The sequence below is a fragment of the Belonocnema kinseyi genome, chromosome 8 (assembly GCF_010883055.1).
Source record: "Belonocnema kinseyi isolate 2016_QV_RU_SX_M_011 chromosome 8, B_treatae_v1, whole genome shotgun sequence".
Classification (NCBI taxonomy): domain Eukaryota; kingdom Metazoa; phylum Arthropoda; class Insecta; order Hymenoptera; family Cynipidae; genus Belonocnema; species Belonocnema kinseyi.
In genome coordinates, this window is record NC_046664.1 from 65,491,354 (window position 1) to 65,513,368 (window position 22,015).

Consider the following 22,015-nt stretch of genomic DNA (forward strand, 5'->3'; position numbering starts at 1 on the left):
TTTATTGTACTCTAATACATTTCCCAAAGTTTCAGCTCGATATTTTATTCACAAAAAAAGTTCTTAGGTTCAAAAAAAACATTCAGTGAACTGAAAAACTGTCGTCGGTAATATAGGTATTTAGCTGTGTCACATGCCCTTAAGCTTCAGATAACTGGCACGCTTACCTTATCCGATGAATTTTATTCATCAACAAATTAAGATCCGTAAATTAAAAAATCTACCTGCTAAAAAAACTTTGCGTGATAACAATGATTAGCCCGTAAACTAAAAATTTGTTTACCATAACAAGCAAACGACGTACAAACGTTAATTTAAATTCAAATTTAGACTAGTTGAAAAGAGGGAAAACGTTTTTTTTTTGTCAATCAAATTGATCAAATAATTCAAAATGAAGTGTAATTTTTTTCCCAACATTATTTAAAATTTCTTTGTACAGGTTCTATATGTTGATGTTGGACATGGACATAGGATGTCACAAAGACGTCGCCAAATTTTGTGCCCACTGGGATGGCTGCTTTGTTGAAGAAGCACGTGAAACTCGAAGTTCTATTCGTTTCTAGATTTCCAGCTTCCCAAAACGGTTGGTTATATAAAAGAAATACAACAGCAGAAAAGGTGTAATTTTTTCAGATGTTCGAATTTTCTCAACACCGTTTGAAATTTAGATAGAAACATTGATTTTTTTACTTTTATGACCGTTCGGCTTGGCTTTAATACTAACAAAAAAATTAATTTTTTAACAGTGGAGTGTTGCATACCTCAAAAGGCAAGCTTTTCCATATATATGGTCTCTACTCAATCTATAAGAAATCGCCATTTTGTACCCGCACCAATGCTCATAGCTGCATACGCCTAGATTTTGTTGCGTATTTCTGAATATTTTAAAAAAAGGGTAAAAATGGCAAAAATTCTCAAATATATAGATAACCGCAGATTTGGAGAAAAATGGAAGGAAAAAGTGGACTATCCTTCTGATTCCGTTCCAATCTTCGTCTGCCACCTTGTTCATATCTTCTTCCGCTTCATTGATTATTCGGTCTATTCCGTCAATTTTTTAAAAATATTTATCTTTAAAAAATTGTGACTAAAAAATTCTATGTAGGTATATTTTCCTGTAATTTCCCACAATAGTTTACTTTCACTTTTACTTTCACTTTCAAATTTTAATTTCTTTGATATTACTTTCCCTCGATAGAAAAATCGGAAGAAAATAAAAATCGTCCAAAACAGGTTGGAAATTATTATTTCATTCATTTTCCATTATGGTCGATTTTTAAATGAAACTTATTTATATTTATTACTTAACTTCTAATTCGCATCTACGTCATTTAAATTGTAACTTTTAAATATTGGACAATGAAAAATATCTCTGGTAATCTGTAAAAATTATAAACTTTGATCCTTGATATTTGAACACGCCATTTCTTTAGATGAAGAAATTAAGATTTTACAATTGGGATACGAATAAGTGTCAAAGAAGGCTTAATAAAAAAAAATGGGCTATGTTCCTCTATTTAAAACAATGCTTAAAATACTTCCTATTTGAAAGAAATGCTTAAATTTAACTTGAAACTTTATTCGAACAACGCAATTATTACCTTATCTAAGATCGTTAATATACTTAAAAACAGTAACGACATAATTTCTCTACTTATTCTTAGCGTTAAATTGTTAAAGCTGCATTTACGCAGAAACGTTATCTTTGGTAAAAGCGCAAGACTTTCCTTTTGATTAAAACAATCGAAAGCCTTTAGTTTAGTCTTCCAGATAAAATTGATAACGAGATAAAATTGAAAACTCGGTAAAATTCCAAATGAATAACTTGGTAAAATTGATAAGTCGATAAAATTGATAACGAGGTAAAATCTAACATTCAGGATGTAGGAAAAGGAAGAACAGAACTTGGCAAAAAAAAAAAAAGAAGCAAACAACATAGCTTATCTGCAAAAGTATAAATTTTCATCGTTTAACAAAATCATATCAAAATATGAGCAACTCGATTTTGAAAATGGCTTTGGAAACAAAATACAAGACGTAAGATTGTAACAAAAAATAAAAACCGAATCGATTTCCTACAATCCGCACCAGAATCGTAGACCATGTACTTCTCCGTTTCGTCAACGATTAAACAGTCCAATAAATTAAGCGGATTTCGTCCGCTTCCGCTCCGACTAATAATAATTATAAATTATAAATTAAGTCTACAGTGGCAGTCTACCTATCTTCATACACTGTATAAATCTAATGTAAAACTAACAGAGACCCATTATTTCAATCGACGTGAAAAGGCAACACGCCAATTGGACGAGACTTATTTTTAAATTTTAATCGGCGACAATTTATTAACTGTATCTAATGCACTGCGAAATTTAAACGAAAATCGTGCTGCTCAAAACGGACAATAGTGTTTTCTTTTCAACTCCTCCAAGTTCCAAGAAATCTCATCAAATCACTAAAAAAAAGAACCCCCCCCCCCCCCCCTCCGTCGCGAATCCAAATTTAACATCTTAGAAAATCTTTCGTACAGCATCAAAAGGACAAAATAATTCCATATTCTATAAATATCCGTTTGAAAGTTATTCAATTTCGCCCCCGAGTATCGAAATCGAGAAAACGAGATCACGCAATTTAAGATTTGATGGAACTCTGTGGAGATGAAAATAAAAAATCTGAGAACGCAATAGGCTGATCTATCGCAGTGACACTGTGAATCACGACTCTGAACGTAGTATGATCAAGAACTATCAGATAAAAAGGCATTGTCACTATAAAAGCCACAATCGAGCGAGCCCTTAATTTGACAAAAGGCATGATAACAAGTATCACATATCATCGCTGTGAGGAACTTTTGGCGCTTCTACTTATCGATTTCTTGTAAAACGACAACGAGAGACGCAGTCCCTAAATAAACGCACAATAAATAAAAAAAAATAGTCTTCATAGAAACGTGGAATGCTACATTATCGACCACGTTCCATGTGAGATTTAAATTCGCCTTAACTAACAACACCTTCCAATTTTTGCGTGCTTCGCTCACGTAGTAAAGATAACGAAACAAAACGAATTCTTGTATTTTATAGCTAACTATAAATGAATTCTGGTACCTATTTCGTCAAGACCAGCTGCCCGCAGCTCATTGCGATAAAACTGAGCTTGCACCGTAATTGAGAATAAATTATTATTATCAGTGCAGTGTCCGTATACAAATAACTAGTCAAAACAAACTGAACGTGGCTCTGCATCGACTACACGAGCTTTTTAAATCGCAGAGCTGCTGGACAATCGGGAAAGGCTGGCTCCCAAATTCGACGACATTCCAATCATCTGACTACTTTTCGAATTGCGAGTCAACGGCTCGTGCATTCGCATTGAATCCGTTGAGTGTTGCCACTGCCAGCAGTTGCGACAGAAATAACGGAAGCACATCTGAAAAAGGAAAGAAAGAAAGAAAAGGTTAACATACAAATATAATTCAAGAAAAATAGGGATATCAATTTATAATGGGATTTTAGTTTAAGTTAGTTACCAATTCGCGACAGAAGTAGGGTCCCTGTTGCACGGAGCATGCGGAGCAGAGAGCATCTTCGATGTAAGGGTCTACTTGAATCTAATTAGAAAAAAGTATAAAATGTGTTAGTTGAGCTTTTTTTTAAATAGATTGAAACAAATATTAAAGTGTTCTTCCCCTAGGGGCTGTAAGACCTTGTAGTTGGTAGGGAGGCTTAAGGGTGTGGGACATAGGGGTCAAACGGACCTCGGCCTGCATGAGTATGGACATGGATGAAAGCACCCCTATAAACGGGCTCTCCTGGGTGTTTTGGAAAGGATCTCTACAAACGGGCTCTCCTGGTATGCATGATTGTAGTATGATAGAAGATTGAAAGAGCCTAGCTAACATGGGCTTCCTGGATCCCTGGGTGAAGGTCCTTCCCGGACCGATCTCCAATCTCTGGAGTCGGCACGGGAATGACCTGCGGCTCGCACTGAGACCAAGAAACAGCCCTCCGTTTGTATGGAGGCCTGTGAAGGGGTATCCATTGAGCTTCTCGCTCAATGTGACCATCCCCCTAAGTCATGGGTGTAGAGCGATCGTGCCCATGGCTCTTTGGCACCTAGGGTTTACGAAGGTGTCCTAACGGCCTCTCGGGGACATTGGACGACCTCCCCGAGTAATTAGACTTACCCTTGCATGCGGGGCTCTGCAGGGGCGGACCTTTTATTTCACTAGCTACTCGTGGGAACCAAAATGGAACACGCAAAATCACAAAAAGAAGAAGGAGGAAGGGAGTTGGCGGAGGGAGGAAAGGGGCTAGGTCCTTTCACCCCGACCTGTCTCTCCGGCAAGCCTCACTCAGGCGGCGGCTGTGCCCCCAGCTCTTTCGGTAGCTTCGGGTGTGATGGCCCCTCTACGTGAGGCTATGGAAACGGGAGTGGCCAATCAACTGCTCGAGAAGAAAAAACGCATCAGCGGTTCCCTGAAAAGGAGACTGAGGAGGCAAGCGCAGCGGACCAGCTGCAGTACCTGTCACATCGACGACCACAACGCCGATAACCAGCACTGAGGCTCAAAAGCGAGGAAGGGGCTCAGAGGGCACCTCGCCGGGGGAAACCAAGACGTTGAAGAGGCACAAGGCGGTCCAACAGCCGACGAACACGGAGTCGTTGGGGGTTGGACTGACAGTCGCTCAAAGAACTGACCCTCTGACCGTGGTGGTGACGGATAAGAGCTACCCGGACTCGTTGCTCACTGCAGAGCAGCTAGAGCTTGTCAGGGAGGCTACCTGGAAGGTGCTCGAGAGTTTCCCCAGATCAGTGGCCTAAATTCAAGACCCATTTCTGCTACACAAGTTTTTGGCCGACACAAGACCTTGGGAAGGCGCATCTCTTAAGATGGGTGGGGTTGAGTTGCTCCAGAAGATGGTTAAGGCTACGGCGTGGTTCCCAGGTAAACTGATGGACCCGCAGGTGGTTCTCGGTCGGCTGAAGAAAATCAACCCGTCAATTAAGACAGCGTCCTGGCGGTGCGTCAGGCACGATAGGCCTCAGGAAGCGGACGCAGCTGGAGAATTTAAACATCTCCTAGTTTTGCAAATTTCTGAGTTACAGGCGAGGGCTCTTGCGGCCCTCAATAACAGGCCCTTCTACGGACAGGTCAACTTTAAAGTGGCCAGTCAAGGGTGGGAGAGGCCTGTCGGTGAACAGGAAGATCGGGGCCAGACCTAAATGACTGCTCCCGGTCAACGTTGTCTCGCTGCTTGAGCTATGTTCCAGAGACCTGATGGTGATAGTCACGGATCTTAAAGGAATAGGAAGGATTTTCATGGGATCGGCTTACTTTCCATATGACAGCAATACCAATCCACCAGTGGAGGTACGTACACTGGTGGAATACCACTTCTGTTGGGGTGCGATGCTAACTCCCACCATACCCTGTTGGGTAGCACAGGCGTCAACTCGAGAGGTAAGGACCTATTGGAATACCTAATTACTACCGATTTAGATATTCTTAATACGGGGAACACCCCGATGTTTCGTAATTTAGTCAGGGAGGAAGTCATTGACATCACTCTCTGTACCGGCAGTTTTACAGATAACATCATGAAGTGGAGAGTCTCAGACGAACCCATTCTCTCAGATTACTCACTGATAGAGTTCGTGTTGGAATCCGCTGTGCCCACCGGCCCTAAATGGGTCAGAAATCCAAGGAGAACGGACTGGGGTCAGTTTTCCACAGGGCTAAGAAGAGCACTCTCAGGGATGTCTAGGTCAATTAGAGACGTTGATACCCTGGAGATGACAGCCGAGTTTTTCACGGAAGCCATCAAATCCACTTATGAAAGTAATTGTCGGCTTTTGAAAGTCCGAAAGGCTGGAGAGACACACTGATGGAACTCGAATTTCGAAGAACTTCGGAGGCAAACCAGAGAGAGGTTCAGAAGTGCCAGTTCTGGCAAAACGAAGAAACTGTGGACTTCATTCACATCGATGAGGGATGAGTATAGGAGTGCAATACGCAAGGCAAAGCATGAAAGCTGGACCAACTTTTGCACTGATATCGAGAAGGGAGCAGAGGCGGCCAGACTAGACAAGCTGCTTTCTCGAAATCAGGATGCTATTCTCGAAACAGTGTCAGGTGGACCCTAAAATTCTTCAGTCCTTACAAGTTTCCCGGCCCAGATGGTATATACCCAGTCCTCTTACAGAGAGCTGGTGAGATCATCATTGGGCCTTTGGTGAGACTTGCTAGGGCTAGTCTGACGTTAGGTTATTTTCCAGTGGCATGGAGGGGTGCGAGAGTAGTTTTTATTCCGAAGGCTGGCAGGATCAGTTATACTTCACCCAAGGATTTCCGACCCATTAGCCTCACATTTTTCCTACTAAAAACAGTGCAAAGACTCGTGGACAGATGTATCCGCGATAAGGTCTTGTCAAGTAGTCCTCTTCACAAGCAACAACACGCCTATAGGGCTGGTCATTCGACCGAGACGGCTCTGAGCACTGCAGTTGACCTAATTGAAGGACAACTAAAGCAGAAAGGTCTAGCGATTGGAACCTTCATGGACATCGAAGGAGCCTTTAACTACACCTCTGGAGATGTGATTTGGACGGCTATGATCGCACATGGGGTGCCTATTGCAGTCGTGGAATGGACCTGCCACATGTTGGCTAATATGAATCTAACAATGACCAAGGGTGATACCACTTTATGTGGAACCGTTGACTTGGGATGTCCGCGGGGGGGGGGGGGGCATTCTATCTCCCTTGCTGTGGTGCCTGGTACTAGATAAATTGCTTCATCAACTCACGAGCCAGGGCTTCCACGTCATAAGCTATGCAGACAATATACTAGTTATCGTGAGCGGCCAGCATCTGGATGCGCTCTTCGGAATAATGCAGCAAGCACTAAGAATAGTTCATTCATGGTGTAAGGGGACTGGACTATCAGTCAATCCGAGTAAGACGGATGCAGTTGTGTTCAACAGAAGGTACAAGTGGAGAACTACGGGTATATTGAAACTGGGGGGACAAAAATTCGAAATCAAAGGGCAAGCCAAATATCTAGGACTCATCCTGGATTAGAAGCTGTCATGGAACGAGCACTTGGAAAACAAGTGCAAGAAGCTAGTAGCGACTCTATGGCTCTGTAGAAGAGCCATAGGAAAAAGCTGGGGCCTGAAACCGGAGATACTTATGTGAATCTATACAGCTATCCTACGACTCAGACTAATCTATGCGGCAGTCGTCTGGTGGACCAGGGTCGAACTTTCTACTGTGAAGTCCCGACTGGAAAGAATCAGGGGACTGATTCTGAGAGGTATCACTGGTGCCTCGAAGTCGACACCTACGATGGCCCTGGGGGCACTAATAGGATTGGAGCCCTTCCATCTCACCATAAAATCCGCGGCTGCGAAGGCGGCCTGGAGACTAAATATGGTAAACGATTCCAGTATCTCGACAGTTATGCGGATACCAATCAACATCGCGATAAGGCCGATACTAAGCATGCTCAGGGACAAAATGTCCACATGTCGCTATCTCTGCGACAAGAAGTACCGAGTTAGCCTATCTACAAAAGAGGAATGGGCTAACAGTGAGGCACACCTGCCCAGTGACCGAGGCAACTGATTTACAGATGGCTCCAGGAATAAAGGGAACGGTGTAGCAGGTGTATACCGTAGAAGGAACGGAATGGGCTTCACAATTGCGATGGGGTCCTACGCAACTGTTCTACAATCTGAGATTATGGCCTTGCTCCAGTGCGCCTGTAAGGCAATGGAGTACCGCGGAAAAAGGAACATTCGTATCTGCTCAGATAGCAGGGCTGCTACCGCGGCTCTGAATGGAATGACGACCACATCGCTGCTAATATGGGAGTGTTTGAGGCACTGAATAAGCTAGCGGCAGAAAACCGAGTCATTCTGCTCTAGATCCCTGGACACAGTGGTATCAGAGGCAATGAAATATCGGACAGGTTAGCAAGGTAGCAACAAAGGAAAATTTTACTGGACCTGAGCCAGTTGTAGGAATTTCGAGTAGGTCGGTCACTGAAGATATTAACAGTTGGCTGACCCAGGAACATCAGAATGAGTGGGATGCGGTCTCTGGCTGCAGGCAGGCTAAAACACTCTTGGGTTCAAAGCTAAACCCTCATCGAGCAAAAGATATTCTTAAGTTCGGAAGGAAGGTATTCAAAATCCTAACAGAAATGTTTATAGGACATGGAAACCTCCGGTACCACAAACATGAGGTAGGGCTTGAGGAAAGTCCCCTCTGTCGTCTGAGTGGAAAAGACAATGAGACTTCCACTCATATCCCCTGTCACTGCCCCGCGATTGCGGGGAAATGTGTAACACTCACAGGCAGTTTCTGCATCAGTGAGTCATAAATATCGGCCAATAACGTGGCCGCGGTCCTCTCTCTATGGAGAGAACTTTGGGGCCATGCTTAAGGCTTATAAGGGGACGCAACGGGATCACCCAAGCGTCAGGGGCTGTGGCGGTCTCAACCCAGAATATATAATAAATAAATTAAAGTGTTGTTTTGTGAATAAATAATAATAGTAATCCAAAAAGATCGAAAAACTCTTACAACAAATTCTTGCTTTCAATCCAGTGTCGGGGGATTCCTTCAAATAGATTTGTACTGAATTAGGGGCGATCGAAACGTAATCATTCAGAGCCGCCTCAGGGAGGCATATTATCAAGTTAAAATTTTTTATTTGCATGCTTCTCTGATCAATTTAATCACATAAAAAAATTCCCGGTCATTTCCTGGTTCGAAAATTCTTTTCACGGTCAATGTAATTAGAAAATTTGCACTCTGAAGCTAAAAATTCTTCCATTTGGAGTTACAAAAACTGAGCTGCAAATCACTTTAAGCAATTTTAATCTAGAAATATTAAAAATTCAACAAATCAATTTTTGTTGTAAACTAAACACTTCTTGAAGAAGCCCGACTATTGTGAGAGCTAGTCAAAGCTATGTCCATTCTTTTTTTCTGAAATTTGGAGTTAAATACAAAATTTGGCTAGGATATCAATTACTAAATTAGGTTTGCCTGAAAAAAAGTTTTCCTAACAATATTCAACGCGTTTTAAAGCCAAAATTAACCATTTTTGTAGCCCGCGAAAGGCCTCTCCATAAGATCCCATATTTTTTGACACGACTTTAAACAGGGATCATTCAAATTTTAACCTGAAAAGGGCCCCTAAAAAAGGCATTAATTGAATAAGACTCATTTCTCCGAAAAAAAACAACTGATTTTAATGATTTTTCATCTGATCGATCCAATAGCCGGACTACCTTAAATTATAATTAAAATTATTTGCATTTTAAATAGTTTAAAAGACCTTCAAAAGCTTCCAAATTTTATTTCACAGTCTTGAAACATCTAACTATTTTAAAATATTTTTGACATTTTTTCAGAACTTCTAAACATTTTTTTCAACGATTCGAACTCTTTCTAAAATTTGTTTTCATTCTAAAAAAATTAAAAATATTTCATTAAAATCTTTCAGATCTTTTTCAATTTTCCTAAGAATTTTAAGAAAATGTTTTTTATTATTCTGAAGCACTTCATAATTCTTAAAAAGCTTCTAAATATTTTGTTCGAAATGCGGAAACTTCTATTATTTTCTTTTAAATTAGGCCGTGAGCTATTCGCACCGAAATTTTGATACGATTGTAGCCGGATTATGTCGGTATATGTACACTTCGCTTAAATTATTTGAAAGCATTTGAAATTTGTTATCAATTTTGAATCTCTTCAGATCTTGTAAATATCTCTTTAACTAACTCGAAATTTTTTGAAGGCTGTGCAATATTTATTATACCTAAAAATTCAAACATTTTACCTGTAAATTAAATTTCTTCAAATAGAACAATTCAAATTGTAATGTTCAGAGTTTAGTTTTTTGTTTAGATTTGAATATTTTATTTATAATCACTGATTTTACATGAACAATCATTTCGTAACCTTTATTTAAATACTGAGACTGTTCAATTGAAACACTTTAATTTGTAACGTAAAAATTAGGACATTTTTTAATTTTTGAACTGATTCCAAATTGTCTTTGCAAAATCAATTATTATTCACTTCTTAATCCTTAATGCATAGTTCAATTTTAAAAATCATTATAATTTATATTCACATTTGAACAACTAAATCCTACTTATTTTTAGCTTTTAAAAAATGTACGTTTCAAAATTAAAATCGAAAATGGAAAATTTGTGACAGATTTTCGAATTACGCATTAAAAACTGAATGATACAATAATTGAGGCCTTGGAGTTCTAGGAAGGCCGGGCATGGGGGGACTGAAAGCGAGAGTTTGGTGTACATGCGATTTGTTTCAAAGAAAACATGTAATGACTCTTAAACCGTAAAAAGGAGAGAGTACATACAAAATAGAGAATATAATTTTCACTGGATGTAAAAGGGTTGCTAAAAATTGATTTCTTCAAAGTTCAAATAATTTCACTTTTCACTTTACTGTACTTCAACATTATCATCAATTTAATTATAAAATCAGACATTTCTTATTTAAATTGAAGAGCAATTTTTTTTATTTGCATGCTTGTCTGATACATTTTTTAAAATGTCAAGCGCTTAGAGTTTAAAACTTGGAATACTATACTTTCAAAATAAACAAACCATGAAATTTAAACATCTTAAGCTTTAACTGATATCAAACGAGGGACTGATTACTCTTGAACTCTGGTATAAAATCCTTCCTGAAATTTTTGTAATCTTTTGAAATCTGTGAGTTTTTTATATCTTTTAAAATCTTTACGAAGAATTTGAAAACTTTGTCAATTTTTCCAAATCTTCGAGAAATCTTTTGAAATTTTTGTTGTTTTTGGTTTCAATATTTTAAAATTATATGTAGAAACTTAGATGCTTTTTTCAACATCAACAGTTTAAAATAACAAATTCAAATATACCATATTTTTAATTTCCAAATTTTGACTTGTAGGCCTGAACAATTTAGAAATTACGGAAATATAAATTCAAATTCTCGAATCTTTTCAGATTCAAAATCTGTGCTATAAATTGTGATCTCAAGATTAATAAATTCAAGGCCAGAATGTTATGTGAAACATAAAGACAAATTAAAAAATTACCTTCTTCGAGAATTTGGCGGTTTTGATGTCAATGAATGCGGCAGATACGGCGTTAATGTATGAACAAGTGTTGTCAAATGTCACACGGGCGGATCCAATCGGATATTTGTGCTTATCCGTGTCAATTCCTGTGAAAAGAGAAATTTCCAGTTTATTAATTATTGTCTACAATTTTTAATGTAATAAGCAGAAAAGCACATTTGGAGTTTTAAAACCAATAAGAATAGTTAAATTTAATAATTCCAGTTTATAAGTTTAGATTTGGGGATTAAATTTTTATTGTAATTTGAAAAAAGGATATTTAGTGGACTTCTAATTACCAGCGTAAATAACTCCATCAAAGAGATCGTTCATGATCAAAGCCAATGCAGGAGCAGTCATCATTCCATGAAGAGCTCCGACGAATACAGTCTTCTGTGGATCCAATTTTTGAGAGGAAGATTTAATGTAGTTGCTTTCGTTCAAAGCCCACGGGATTACTTGTACCTGAAATAAATAAAAACCAAGTATTAGACAAATGTTCAAATACTTAAATTGAATTGTTTAAAAACCCCTGAAATATACGTCATATTTTACCTCCTTGGCTTTCATTCGTTTCGAAGAGATTTTGTAGAACCAGCTACCGCCATTCGCAAACTCGTGTGTGCAACATGAGAGCAGAGCCTTGACCTGAAAATAAAAAATTAATATTTGTTTACAATTCTCATTATATTTTATAATTACTTTGCAACACAATTATGAAAAGCATTAACGTATATGTACATTTGAAGTAAATGTTCAAAATCAAATGGTCCTTTAATGTAAGTCTCGGAATCAATACGAATACTTTAATTTATGAAGCTACTCACTTGTTTTTCAGATTCGAAAATTATGTAGACGTATCCTTTTTGAGTTGGTTGTTCTTTTCCAGGCCACTCGATGCGAATCGGTCCAAACTGCTTGAAAGCTGCAACCAGCATGGCATCGGTAATGTCCCAAGGTACTCCGCCAAGGAAAACTTTAGGAGAGTAGCCAGTCGGTTTTTGCGTACGCTGCGGCAAAATTCCTCTCCATGTTCGTGTAGCTTCACATAGTGCTAGAAAATAAAAAGAAATTCATATTATAATAAACATAAAAACATTAAAATCTTCACAATATTTATTTCTTCTCTCATTTCTTATAATTCCATTATGGCTAAGATTTCGAATTAAAAGACCGAACATGGTTTTAGAAATTCAATAAATTTAGGAAAACATACCTTAATAATGATTGATAAAAATGGATTGTCTCTATCCAATTTTTTGGATTACTTGTTTAGAAAAAAACTTCCAACTTATCTCCGATTTTAGTATATAGAACAAAATTTAATTTCTGGTTTTTAAATCAACTTAACACATCATTAAAAAAAAAGTATCAAAAACAAATAAGAATTATAGACTATTAGAGGACACCGGGACTACGTAAGCACACCCCGGGTCTAGGCACGCACTTTTTTATATTAAGAAAACGGTTACGAATTTGGGTGGACGGTTTGATAACTGCACATAGCCATTTGAAAAATGCCTAGTTTTTGAGGTGTTTAAAACAAAACATTTTAAGTAAAACTTTTTAATCGAATTATTAACTCTGAATAACTCCATTTTTAGATTGTTTAACTTCAAAGACATAAGCTTTATGTTTTAATTTTACTTTCTTTCTAAACTTTCATATTGAAGTTTTTTTAAACAGTGGTGATTTTATAATTTAAAATGCATTTTCACACCCCAGACTTTTCTAATTAGCAAATTTTCACGATTATTTTCCTCACTTAAGGCCATGTGATGCGTGTAACAGCTGATCAAGTCAGCCCTAAGATCAATATTTTTCACCCATATTGAGAAATAAAAGTTTAAATAATGCGGAAATTTTTTTCGGGAAATGTTAATAAATATTAAAGGATCGTTTGTGGCCTTGCAAAGAATTAGGGGAAGAAAAAAGTTTATGCAAATAATGATTATCGTCGGACACATTTAGGTTTTACGGTGAGAGTGTTTGACTTTTAACCATGGACATAGGAAACACGGGACTAGGCATGCCAACCTAACTTGGGCGAGCGGGGTTGAATCCACGGAAGGGGGGAGAATTCCATGAGTGGGGAGAGTCGCCATCTTACGATGTGCCATTTGATTATGCGCACGAGCATTTTTGCCGACAAACTGTGCATGAAAATATGAACATGTGGGCGCTGCCATGTTTATCGCCATGTTTGTCAATTTTTTCTCAAAATTTTCACCGGAACAAAGCAGAGACAAGGACTTTATTACCTCCTCTTTCATTTCCCAAACTTTCAGAGCGATACCTCATTTCGTTTAGACGTAAGTTGGGAAAGAAAAATCGAAGACCAGGTTTGGTCACGTGACCCCTCGTCACATGGTCTTAAAGAAAGGATTCAAAATATAAAAATACAAAATCATCAATAAATGTTGGAAATTAAAAAAAATTAATTACTTGAAGTATAAAATGTTTCAATTTTTCATATTTTAGATACTGAAAGCATTTATTCATTAAAATTTGAATTAAAATCTGCAAATAGAGAGGAAAAAACATTCGAATTTTTTTCGTCCTCCCCAAATTACATTTCCGTTAAAAGTAATTTTAATTGTAAAAAGTTCAGTGTTAGGAAGTAACGAGTTAGAAGTAACGAAGTTCCTTATTTTAAAACAAGTAACTTGTAAAATAACTTAGTTCAAATTTATCTGTAATTTTTAACGTGTTTTCATTTACTTTAGTTTTAGAGGTTACAGGCAGTTAATAAAAACTTCAGATAAGCATTTTATTAGGCGTTTGTTTTTGTTAATTTTTCAGTGTGTCTACTCAAATTCTGAAAAAATTCCCCGATTAGAATACAATATTTAGAGTTCTCTCAAGCCACTTTTTGCAAAAAATTACCGTTTTAATAGAAAGCGTTTATTAACTATTTTAATTTGGAATGCACGTATTTCATCATTCTGCATTTCAAAACAAAATAATCAATTGGCAGCGGCAATTAAAATAAAATAAGAATTTTTTCGCGAAAACGGACTTGCAAGGCCATTAAATATTTTGTTTAAATTATGTGAAGAATCGCTGTGATGTATTTCAGTAAAAATAATAAAAAGGATGTATTTCAAAGTAAAATAATCAAGTACGACGATTTAAATAAAAAAGGCAATTTTATGCAAAAATGGGCTTGAGAGGCCGCTAAATATTCTGATTTTTAATTCTGAAAAACATTTTTACAATAAAATTAAATGAAGATGTTCCTTAATTTATGGAAGTAACTTTAGGAAAGGATATGAAATTGCTCAATAGTATAAGAAATTCCCTGAACGGGAATTTTTTTCTTTGCTTAAAACTGCCACCCTGTTATATTTTTATTTTAAAAAAACAGGGTGTCAACTCACTTGCGAAAAACATGAAAATAACCAGAAATTTTTTCCGTGCGCACTTAAATATGTTATGAAAATTGCATGATTAAATTAAATAACGATGATTTTTTATTTGTAAAATTAATTTTGTAGTATTAAATTTATATACTCATTTAAAATATTTTGTTACAAACATTAATATGCTAAATATGCACTGAATTTAAGGACCCTATGAAAATAATACAAAAATTTGTATTAATTATTCATTATTTTCATCAACTTCAATAGACTTAGCAACAAGTTTAAACATTGATTAATTAGTATTATTAATTTACTAAATTTATCACTTTCGAATAATTTAGGAAATTAATAATACTAATTAATCAATGTTTAAACTTGTTGCTAAGTCTATGAAGTTGATGAAAATAATGAATAATTAAGGGTATCTGATACTTAGGAAATTGTCGATTTTACCAGTTTTAGGTTCCCCGGCTTTTTTACTAGAATAATAAATATTTTGTCTTAAAAATTTGGGAAATGATAGCGAGCATGCTAACGGACGTCCCCACACACTTTTTTTTGAGGGTTAATTAAAAAAAGTTTTAATTTAACAAAATGTGATTAATTTGCATAGCGCTTAGGAAATAGTATCGATTTTTTCAGTGTTAGATTCCCCGGCTTTTTCCTAGGATAAGAAATATTTTGCCTTCAAAATCTGGGAAATGATAGCGAACATGCTTACGGACGTCCCCGCACACTTTTTGCTGTGATTTTTTATCAAAATTTGTTTGATATTGCTAACAACGTGTGTGTATATTTCGACTTATGTGTCACAATTCACCCGAGCGTTACTTCCAAACTAAACAATATTTTTGGACGAAAACTTTGGACTTACAAATAAACATAGTAACTAATCTCCCGGAACTAACCTTGTTTGCAGCCAATCAAAAAAGTTTACTTCATAAATAATTTCCAGATTATCAGAAAGGCAGATATGAAAAACGACGTAACCTCAAAATAATGCATATGCATAACAATTTTATTTAGCACAATACATTTTTTTGTTATTAGCCCTCAAAAAGAGTCTGAGGACGTCCGTTATGATATTTTATAGCATCTCCGAATTCAGTTTTTAAAAATTTTCATTTTTGTGGAAAAAAGCCGGGGAAACTGTAAGTATCACATGCCCTTAAGGCCATCTGAAGAGTGGGTCACGTGACCAGATTCCTACCTTACCGCTACCTTTCTTATTTCCCAAATTATTTTCACAATAAGCGCCACATCAAGTTGAAAATTTGGGATAATAAATGGGAAGCACTAAGAAATATGGGTCTGGTCCTAAACTTCAATAATTATAAAAAAAGCAAAAAAAATTATTTACAACAAAAAACTTTTTTCATTATTATACAAATTTAGGACGAGACCCACCATTCTTCATGCTTCTTGTTTAGTATCCTAAACTTTCAACTCGATGTGGCGTTTCGTGTGAATATAAGTTGAGAAATACAAAAAGTTGCGGTAAGGTAGGAATCTGGTCACGTAACCCACTCATCACATGGCCTTAATACAAATTTTTGTATTATTTTCACAGGGTACTTAAATTCAGTGCATATTTAGCATATTAACATTTGTAACAAAATATTTTAATTAAGTAAATAAATTTAATGCTACAAAATTAATTTTACAAATGAAAAAGTATCGTTATTTAATTTAATATTACAATTTTCATAACATATTTAAGTACGCACGGAAAAAATTCCTTGGCATTTTCAGGTTTTCCGCAGGTTACTTGACACCCTGTTTTTAAAAATAAAAATATAACAGGGTGGCCGTTTTAGTCAAAGAACAAAATTCCCGGCCATTTCCCGGCTTTTCCTCAGTTCGCAAACATTTTTCATACAATTTTTAAGTAATTTTAAATTAGAAACAATAAAATTGAGCGATTACATTTTTTTATAAACTGAACACTCCTTGGATTAGAAGTTCTATTATTTTAATTTAAAATATTTCAGAAATCTTTAGAAAAGCTTCAAAATTTTATTTCAAAATCTTTGAACATCTACATGTTGTATTCAATTTTATCAAATTTTAAATTATTTTTGAAATTTTTAAAGAACTTCTAAACATTTTTTTAATTATTTGAATTTTTCCTAGAATATTTGCTAAATTTTTCCTAAAATTCTGCAAAATAAAAAATATTTCCTTAAAATATTCTAGATTCATTTGTGACAATTTTGAACATCATGTTCAATATTCCCTTAAAACTTTTTAAAATAAAAAAATCATTTTCAATTTTCTTAGGAATCTTAATAAAATGTTTTTTATTGTTTTGAAGCCATTTACAATTCTAAAGGAGCTTCTAAATTTTTTGTTCAAAATCTTCAATACCTATATTTTGTTTTAAATTAGGCTATTCAGGGCTCTTTTCACAGAAATTTCGGTACGAACAGTCGGATTTTGTCGGTATGCGTAGACATTTCGCTTAAATTATTTGAAATAATTTCAAATTTTACATTAATTTTGGATCTATTCAGAACTTCGAAATATCTTTTCAACTTACTCGAATTCTTTCTAGGAAAAATAGGTGTTCAATATTTATTTGTATAACAAAATTCAACCATTTTACTCGCAAGATAAAAGTTTTCAAATAGAATAATTAAAATTGCAACGTTCAATTTTTGTTGTTGCTTAGATTAGAATATTTGTTTTCTAATTACTGATTTTAAATAAACAGAAAAATATTTCTAAATATTAAGCAACCGGACTTTTTCCTGATTAAAAAATTTTTAATTTTCAAATTTTAGACTGAAACAATACATGAAATTGAATAAATTTGAACATCATAATTAGCTGATAAATAAAAATTAATTAATTAATAACTAAAAAATAATAATTATGCATATATATTTTGAAGTTATTCTATAGATTAAAATACTTTATAAAGTTTCAACCGGATGTTCACATTTGTTCAACCGCTAAGACTTTTCAATTGAAACGGTTTAAATTTTAACGTTAAAATCGGAAAGTTCAATTTAAAAAATCATTATAATTTATATTCACACTTGATCAATCAGAATTTTTTGAATTCAAAATTGTGAATTTCCAACACTTATAATTTTTGATTTTTTAAGCCTTCAAAACGGAATTATTTAAATGAAAGATTATCGAATTACGCATTTGTAAACGTAATGATATACTAATTGAAACACATAAAATTTCAACTATTTAAAAAAAAAAATGTTCAAATCAAACTTGGACAGATTTTTTTTTTATAAAAATTGGTAAATTCCCTGTCAACAAATAAATTCACTGTCATTTCCCGGCCTCATAAAATTATCAATAGTAATTAATACATAATATTTAATTAATAATCTCCGAAATAGAGATGTTGTATTAAATGAGATCAAAATATTTTTAGAAACTTTAAGCAGTGAATCAATAATATATTAATGCCAAAAACCGATAAAAACGAAAAATAAAAAAAAGCCGAATCAAGCGGTGTCAAAGATATAAACAATGGACGGATTTAGAAATCAGCGAATTCCCCAAAGAAGGTAGATAAATAGCTAAGAAGTGTTTTTAGCTGGATTTGATTCTAGGGACATTTATACTTTAAAATTCATGTTTAGAAACCATTTTTACTTTTTTTTTTATTTTTCATAATTTGGGTAGTTTTAATTTTCCCGTCAATAATGACGTTACAAAGATATAGCCAATCTATCCGTTTAACGAAAAATGCCGCAAGCGGGAGTAATATTCAAGTTTTATCAAGAAAAAAAACGTGTTTCTTCTTCAACAAAAAATTCTTTCTTCTTGGAACAAAAAAAATGAGTTACTGTAGAATCAAAAAATCTTTCTATCTCATTTCATGCAACATCCCCATTCCGTTTCGGCATAAAAGCAATTACTTTTAAAGGAACTTTAAGTTACTTCAGTAGGTAACTGTAACAAAGTTACTTTTTCTAAAAAGTAACTATAATTTGCAACGAGTTTTTTGTGTGTTTTTTGAGGAACTTCCCCAACAATGATAAATAAAATTTACCTAAATTTGAATTTGATTATTATTTTTAAAAATTCTACTTACCAGCTGCATTTCTGTGACAGCGTGCAGCTCGATCGAGCGACATATAGAAATCGGGAATTGGTGGTTGCGGAGAACGCATCATCATATGTGAATTGACAGTGGGACAACAGCTCTTTTCCGAGGACAAGTACGAATTCAAAAAGCTACCAGGATGTGGCTGAGTGTGATGATGATTCCGGGAATGATTATGCGGATGATGGTGAAAATATTGTTGCTGGTGTTGTTGGTGTGGTGACGGTAAATATTTCTTTGCTGCCATGCGCTGAAAAGCGGCTGCTCTGTTTCCTGGACACATTTCCATTTCTGGCGACATCAGGGAGCTCAGGGATTGAGGGTAACATTGGTGGGATGACGAGTTTAACGATAAACAGTTCTGTAACAAATTCAAAAATGTATAAACTACTTAAAAAAAGTAGACGAAGAGTAATTGCGAACTTTTAAAACTGGATATACAAAGCTTCAATTATTTGTATATTGCATTAAAGTATTGGGAGAATAATTCTTAAAGGAGTGGGCCCATTAATATCCGATACTAAGGTAATTAAAATATTCGTCATCATATAATATAAGAAAATTTAATATTGGCAGACAGGCTAGATTTGAACAGTTGTTTTTCATTTAAAGTGAAGAATAATTTATCCACGGACCCAAAAGAAACTTTATTTCTGTTTCGTTGCTATGTTGTAGAAAATTTCCGTCAAAAGAAGAATTATTATGTGAAGCATATTTCTGCTCTGTCAATAACTAAACGAGGGGTTGATTACTATTGAAATCGGGTGTGCAAGTCTTGGTGATATTATTGCAATCTTTCAAGTTTTGAAATGTTGTTAATATTTTGGAATCTCTAAACTATTTTGGCGTCTTTGAAATCTTTTGAAATATTTAAAATCTTAGAATATGGTGTATGCTCAAAAGTCGAGTGGTTAATCCCTTGTAACTAAATCGAAAGAAAGTTTCGTTTGGATTTCTAAATTTACCATAATATCGGAAAGGGAACCATCCATGCTACTAACGCCGCTTGCCTCCGAATCAGCAGGTGAATTAGAACGGGACCCATTGCATCCACTCATATGAGAATAATCCGTGGATGGACTGCTACAGTCGCTGAAAAAGAGGACAAATTCTGTGCAATTAGAGTTCCCCGTATTGTTTTCTTAGTTATTGAATTTTAATTAGAATTTAAAATACCTGTAAGGTGGAGAACCCCGTATAGGTCTGCCATAGTACGTTGAATTAATCGGAGATGGTGGAGATCCCAGATCCCCCATATGTTGAAATTGTGAACGATTCGGGGGTGAAGAAGAAGCAGAGTTATAAGAGCTGCCGCACGCAATGGGATTAAAGGAGTGAGGGTTGGAATAAACACTTCCAGGTGTGCTGGGACTTCCAGGCGTAGTTACTGAAGTTGGAGAACTTGGAACTTCTTGGCCAACAGAGGAATTTCCTCCATACCCGCGAATTTCCTCGAATTGCTGTAAGAAGGAATAGGAATGATTTCAAATTATTATAATATTTTTTATTTAAACTTTACAAAATAGTAATAAACAATTTCTAATTTTAAGTATGTATTCAAAAAAATATTTTCCATTTAACGAATCTAATGCGGAACAATTCTAAATTTGAGGCGTTTAAAGTTGTAAATATAGCATTCCAAATTAAACCATTTGAACTTAAATTTTCAATAGTTTACTAGTTCGAAGTTTTCAAAATTAAACACTGAAAAAATTTAAAAAAAAAACACTTTAAACTGCACGCTCAGATAGTAAAAGCCATCATAATTAAACAATTTTTATTTCAAGGTCTTCTAACTTTTAAATAATTCAAGTTGCACGTTTTCAAACTGCATTTTAAACTGCTTTCGGTTAATCAGAATTCGACAGATTTCAAAATAAACATTAAAAATTTTAATTATCTCATTTTCATTTTAAAAATATTGAATGCTAAACGCTCTCCATTTAATTATAAAACTATTAAAGTTTTTAATTACAAATTGTAAACTTTTAACGATTCGAATCTTAAAATATACAGTTTACAAAGTTTCAATTAAAATTGTAAAAGATTAGGCAACTGAAATTCACATTTATAAATTTTCAATCTAAAATTATTTAGTTTTGCACGCCTTCAATTTAATTATTTATATATGTTATTTGTTTAACTTCAAGCGCTTCTAATTTGAAATTGTCCAAATTCCAAAATTTGAAACTGCAATTCTTCAATTTTTAAAACTCTAAAATAATAAAATTATTAATTAAAAAATTTGCCCGCCTCACGGGCACATTCTCATTGCGCGCTACGGGCGCGGTTCGCAAGTTTGAGCGCGCCTAGGGCGCGCGACGGTTGAATCATACGCTTCGCGCTCGATAATGGGTTACCTCGCGCTTCGCGCTCGGATATTTATTCTTTGCGTTTGTAATGCTTGAATAAAACTTTATCAAAAAGATCTTATTTAGATGACAGCATTTTTATGCATCTAGATATTCTGAATTGTCTACTTAATTAAGTATGATCAAAGATTAAGTTTCTCAAAGCTCTGTAGGCTTTAAGGTACACATTGCCATTGTGACAATCGCGCTGCGCACTCGATTTCCGACAGACATTTGTAAACAGGTTTTGTTGAATCTTTTTTTTCTCGTAACTTTCGTCGTTTTTCCACACATTTTTTAATTTTTTTTTTATTTTCACTGTTGTTTTCCACGAATCAAACAAAAAGTACGCATCCTATCAAGAAATGATTCTTAACGAAATTGTAGATCTTTTTTGGGATAACAATTTTGGTTGATTCATCTTTTTTTGTATCCTACACAGTTTGACCACAAAATGGAATTTTTTTTTAATTATTTTTTGTGCAATAAAAATTCGAATTTTCAATTTTCCAAGAAAATCCAAAAATTTCTTATGATAATCTTGTAGGGCTTTCAAAAATGAATGTTTTTCTTCTCTTGACTTTTTTTCGTATAGTGCGTTTTTGTCTTAAAATTATTAGTCATTAGGATAAATTGTTTGTCCTTTTTAATACGATAAATATCCGTACACAGAATTTTCGAATTAAAAAAAAGTGGCCTCAAACATTGTCAAAGTGCGCTCAATTTTTGAATTTTTATCAAAAATGACTGGTTAACGAACTTGTCCTTTCTTCTATGACTTTAAAAAAGTGTGCCAAAGATGGATTTGATCCGCTTATTTTTTCGAGAGTTATCGTGTTTACGAACGGACAGCCGGACGGACAGACAGACGCCATCGTAAAAACTTGATTTTCGGATTCGGGTGCTCTCGAAACGTGGAGATCCGTTGAAAAACTGTGGTGTCATATTTCGGACAATTCTAATACTTTCTCAATCATACATGATACGAGGGTAGTTCAATAAGTCCTTAGAATGACCAACATATGGCGCGCGAATCGCTCCAAATCATCTGTTTTCAGTCAGCACCACTCCCGACTAG

The 22,015-nt window shown here is 35.1% G+C and overlaps 2 protein-coding genes across 4 annotated transcripts in view; one reads left to right on the forward strand and one right to left on the reverse strand.

Annotated features, from left to right (window-relative positions):
* The window catches only part of LOC117177666 (protein CIP2A homolog), a 97,055-nt gene extending 96,487 nt beyond the window's left edge, over nt 1-568 (forward strand). Inside the window, exon 11 of the mRNA XM_033368483.1 lies at nt 440-568. The gene's annotated coding sequence lies outside the window, so the exon portion shown is untranslated. The remainder of the gene's footprint in view (nt 1-439) is intronic.
* Nucleotides 569-1,940: 1,372 nt separating this feature from the next.
* The window catches only part of LOC117179178 (cytoplasmic polyadenylation element-binding protein 1), a 51,320-nt gene continuing 31,245 nt past the window's right edge, over nt 1,941-22,015 (reverse strand). The window contains exons 4-12 of one of the 3 annotated variants that reach the window (XM_033370908.1): nt 19,763-20,046; nt 19,597-19,678; nt 18,575-18,947; nt 11,974-12,200; nt 11,702-11,794; nt 11,446-11,611; nt 11,126-11,253; nt 3,530-3,610; nt 1,941-3,429 (exon numbers count right to left, since the gene is read on the reverse strand). In XM_033370908.1, the coding sequence (XP_033226799.1) occupies nt 3,262-3,429; nt 3,530-3,610; nt 11,126-11,253; nt 11,446-11,611; nt 11,702-11,794; nt 11,974-12,200; nt 18,575-18,947; nt 19,597-19,678; nt 19,763-20,046 (1,602 nt within the window). In that variant the 3' untranslated portion in view covers nt 1,941-3,261. Of the gene's footprint in view, nt 3,430-3,529; nt 3,611-11,125; nt 11,254-11,445; nt 11,612-11,701; nt 11,795-11,973; nt 12,201-18,574; nt 18,948-19,551; nt 19,679-19,762; nt 20,047-22,015 lie in introns of all 3 variants that reach the window. The other 2 variants (XM_033370907.1, XM_033370906.1) reach the window with 2 other exon arrangements.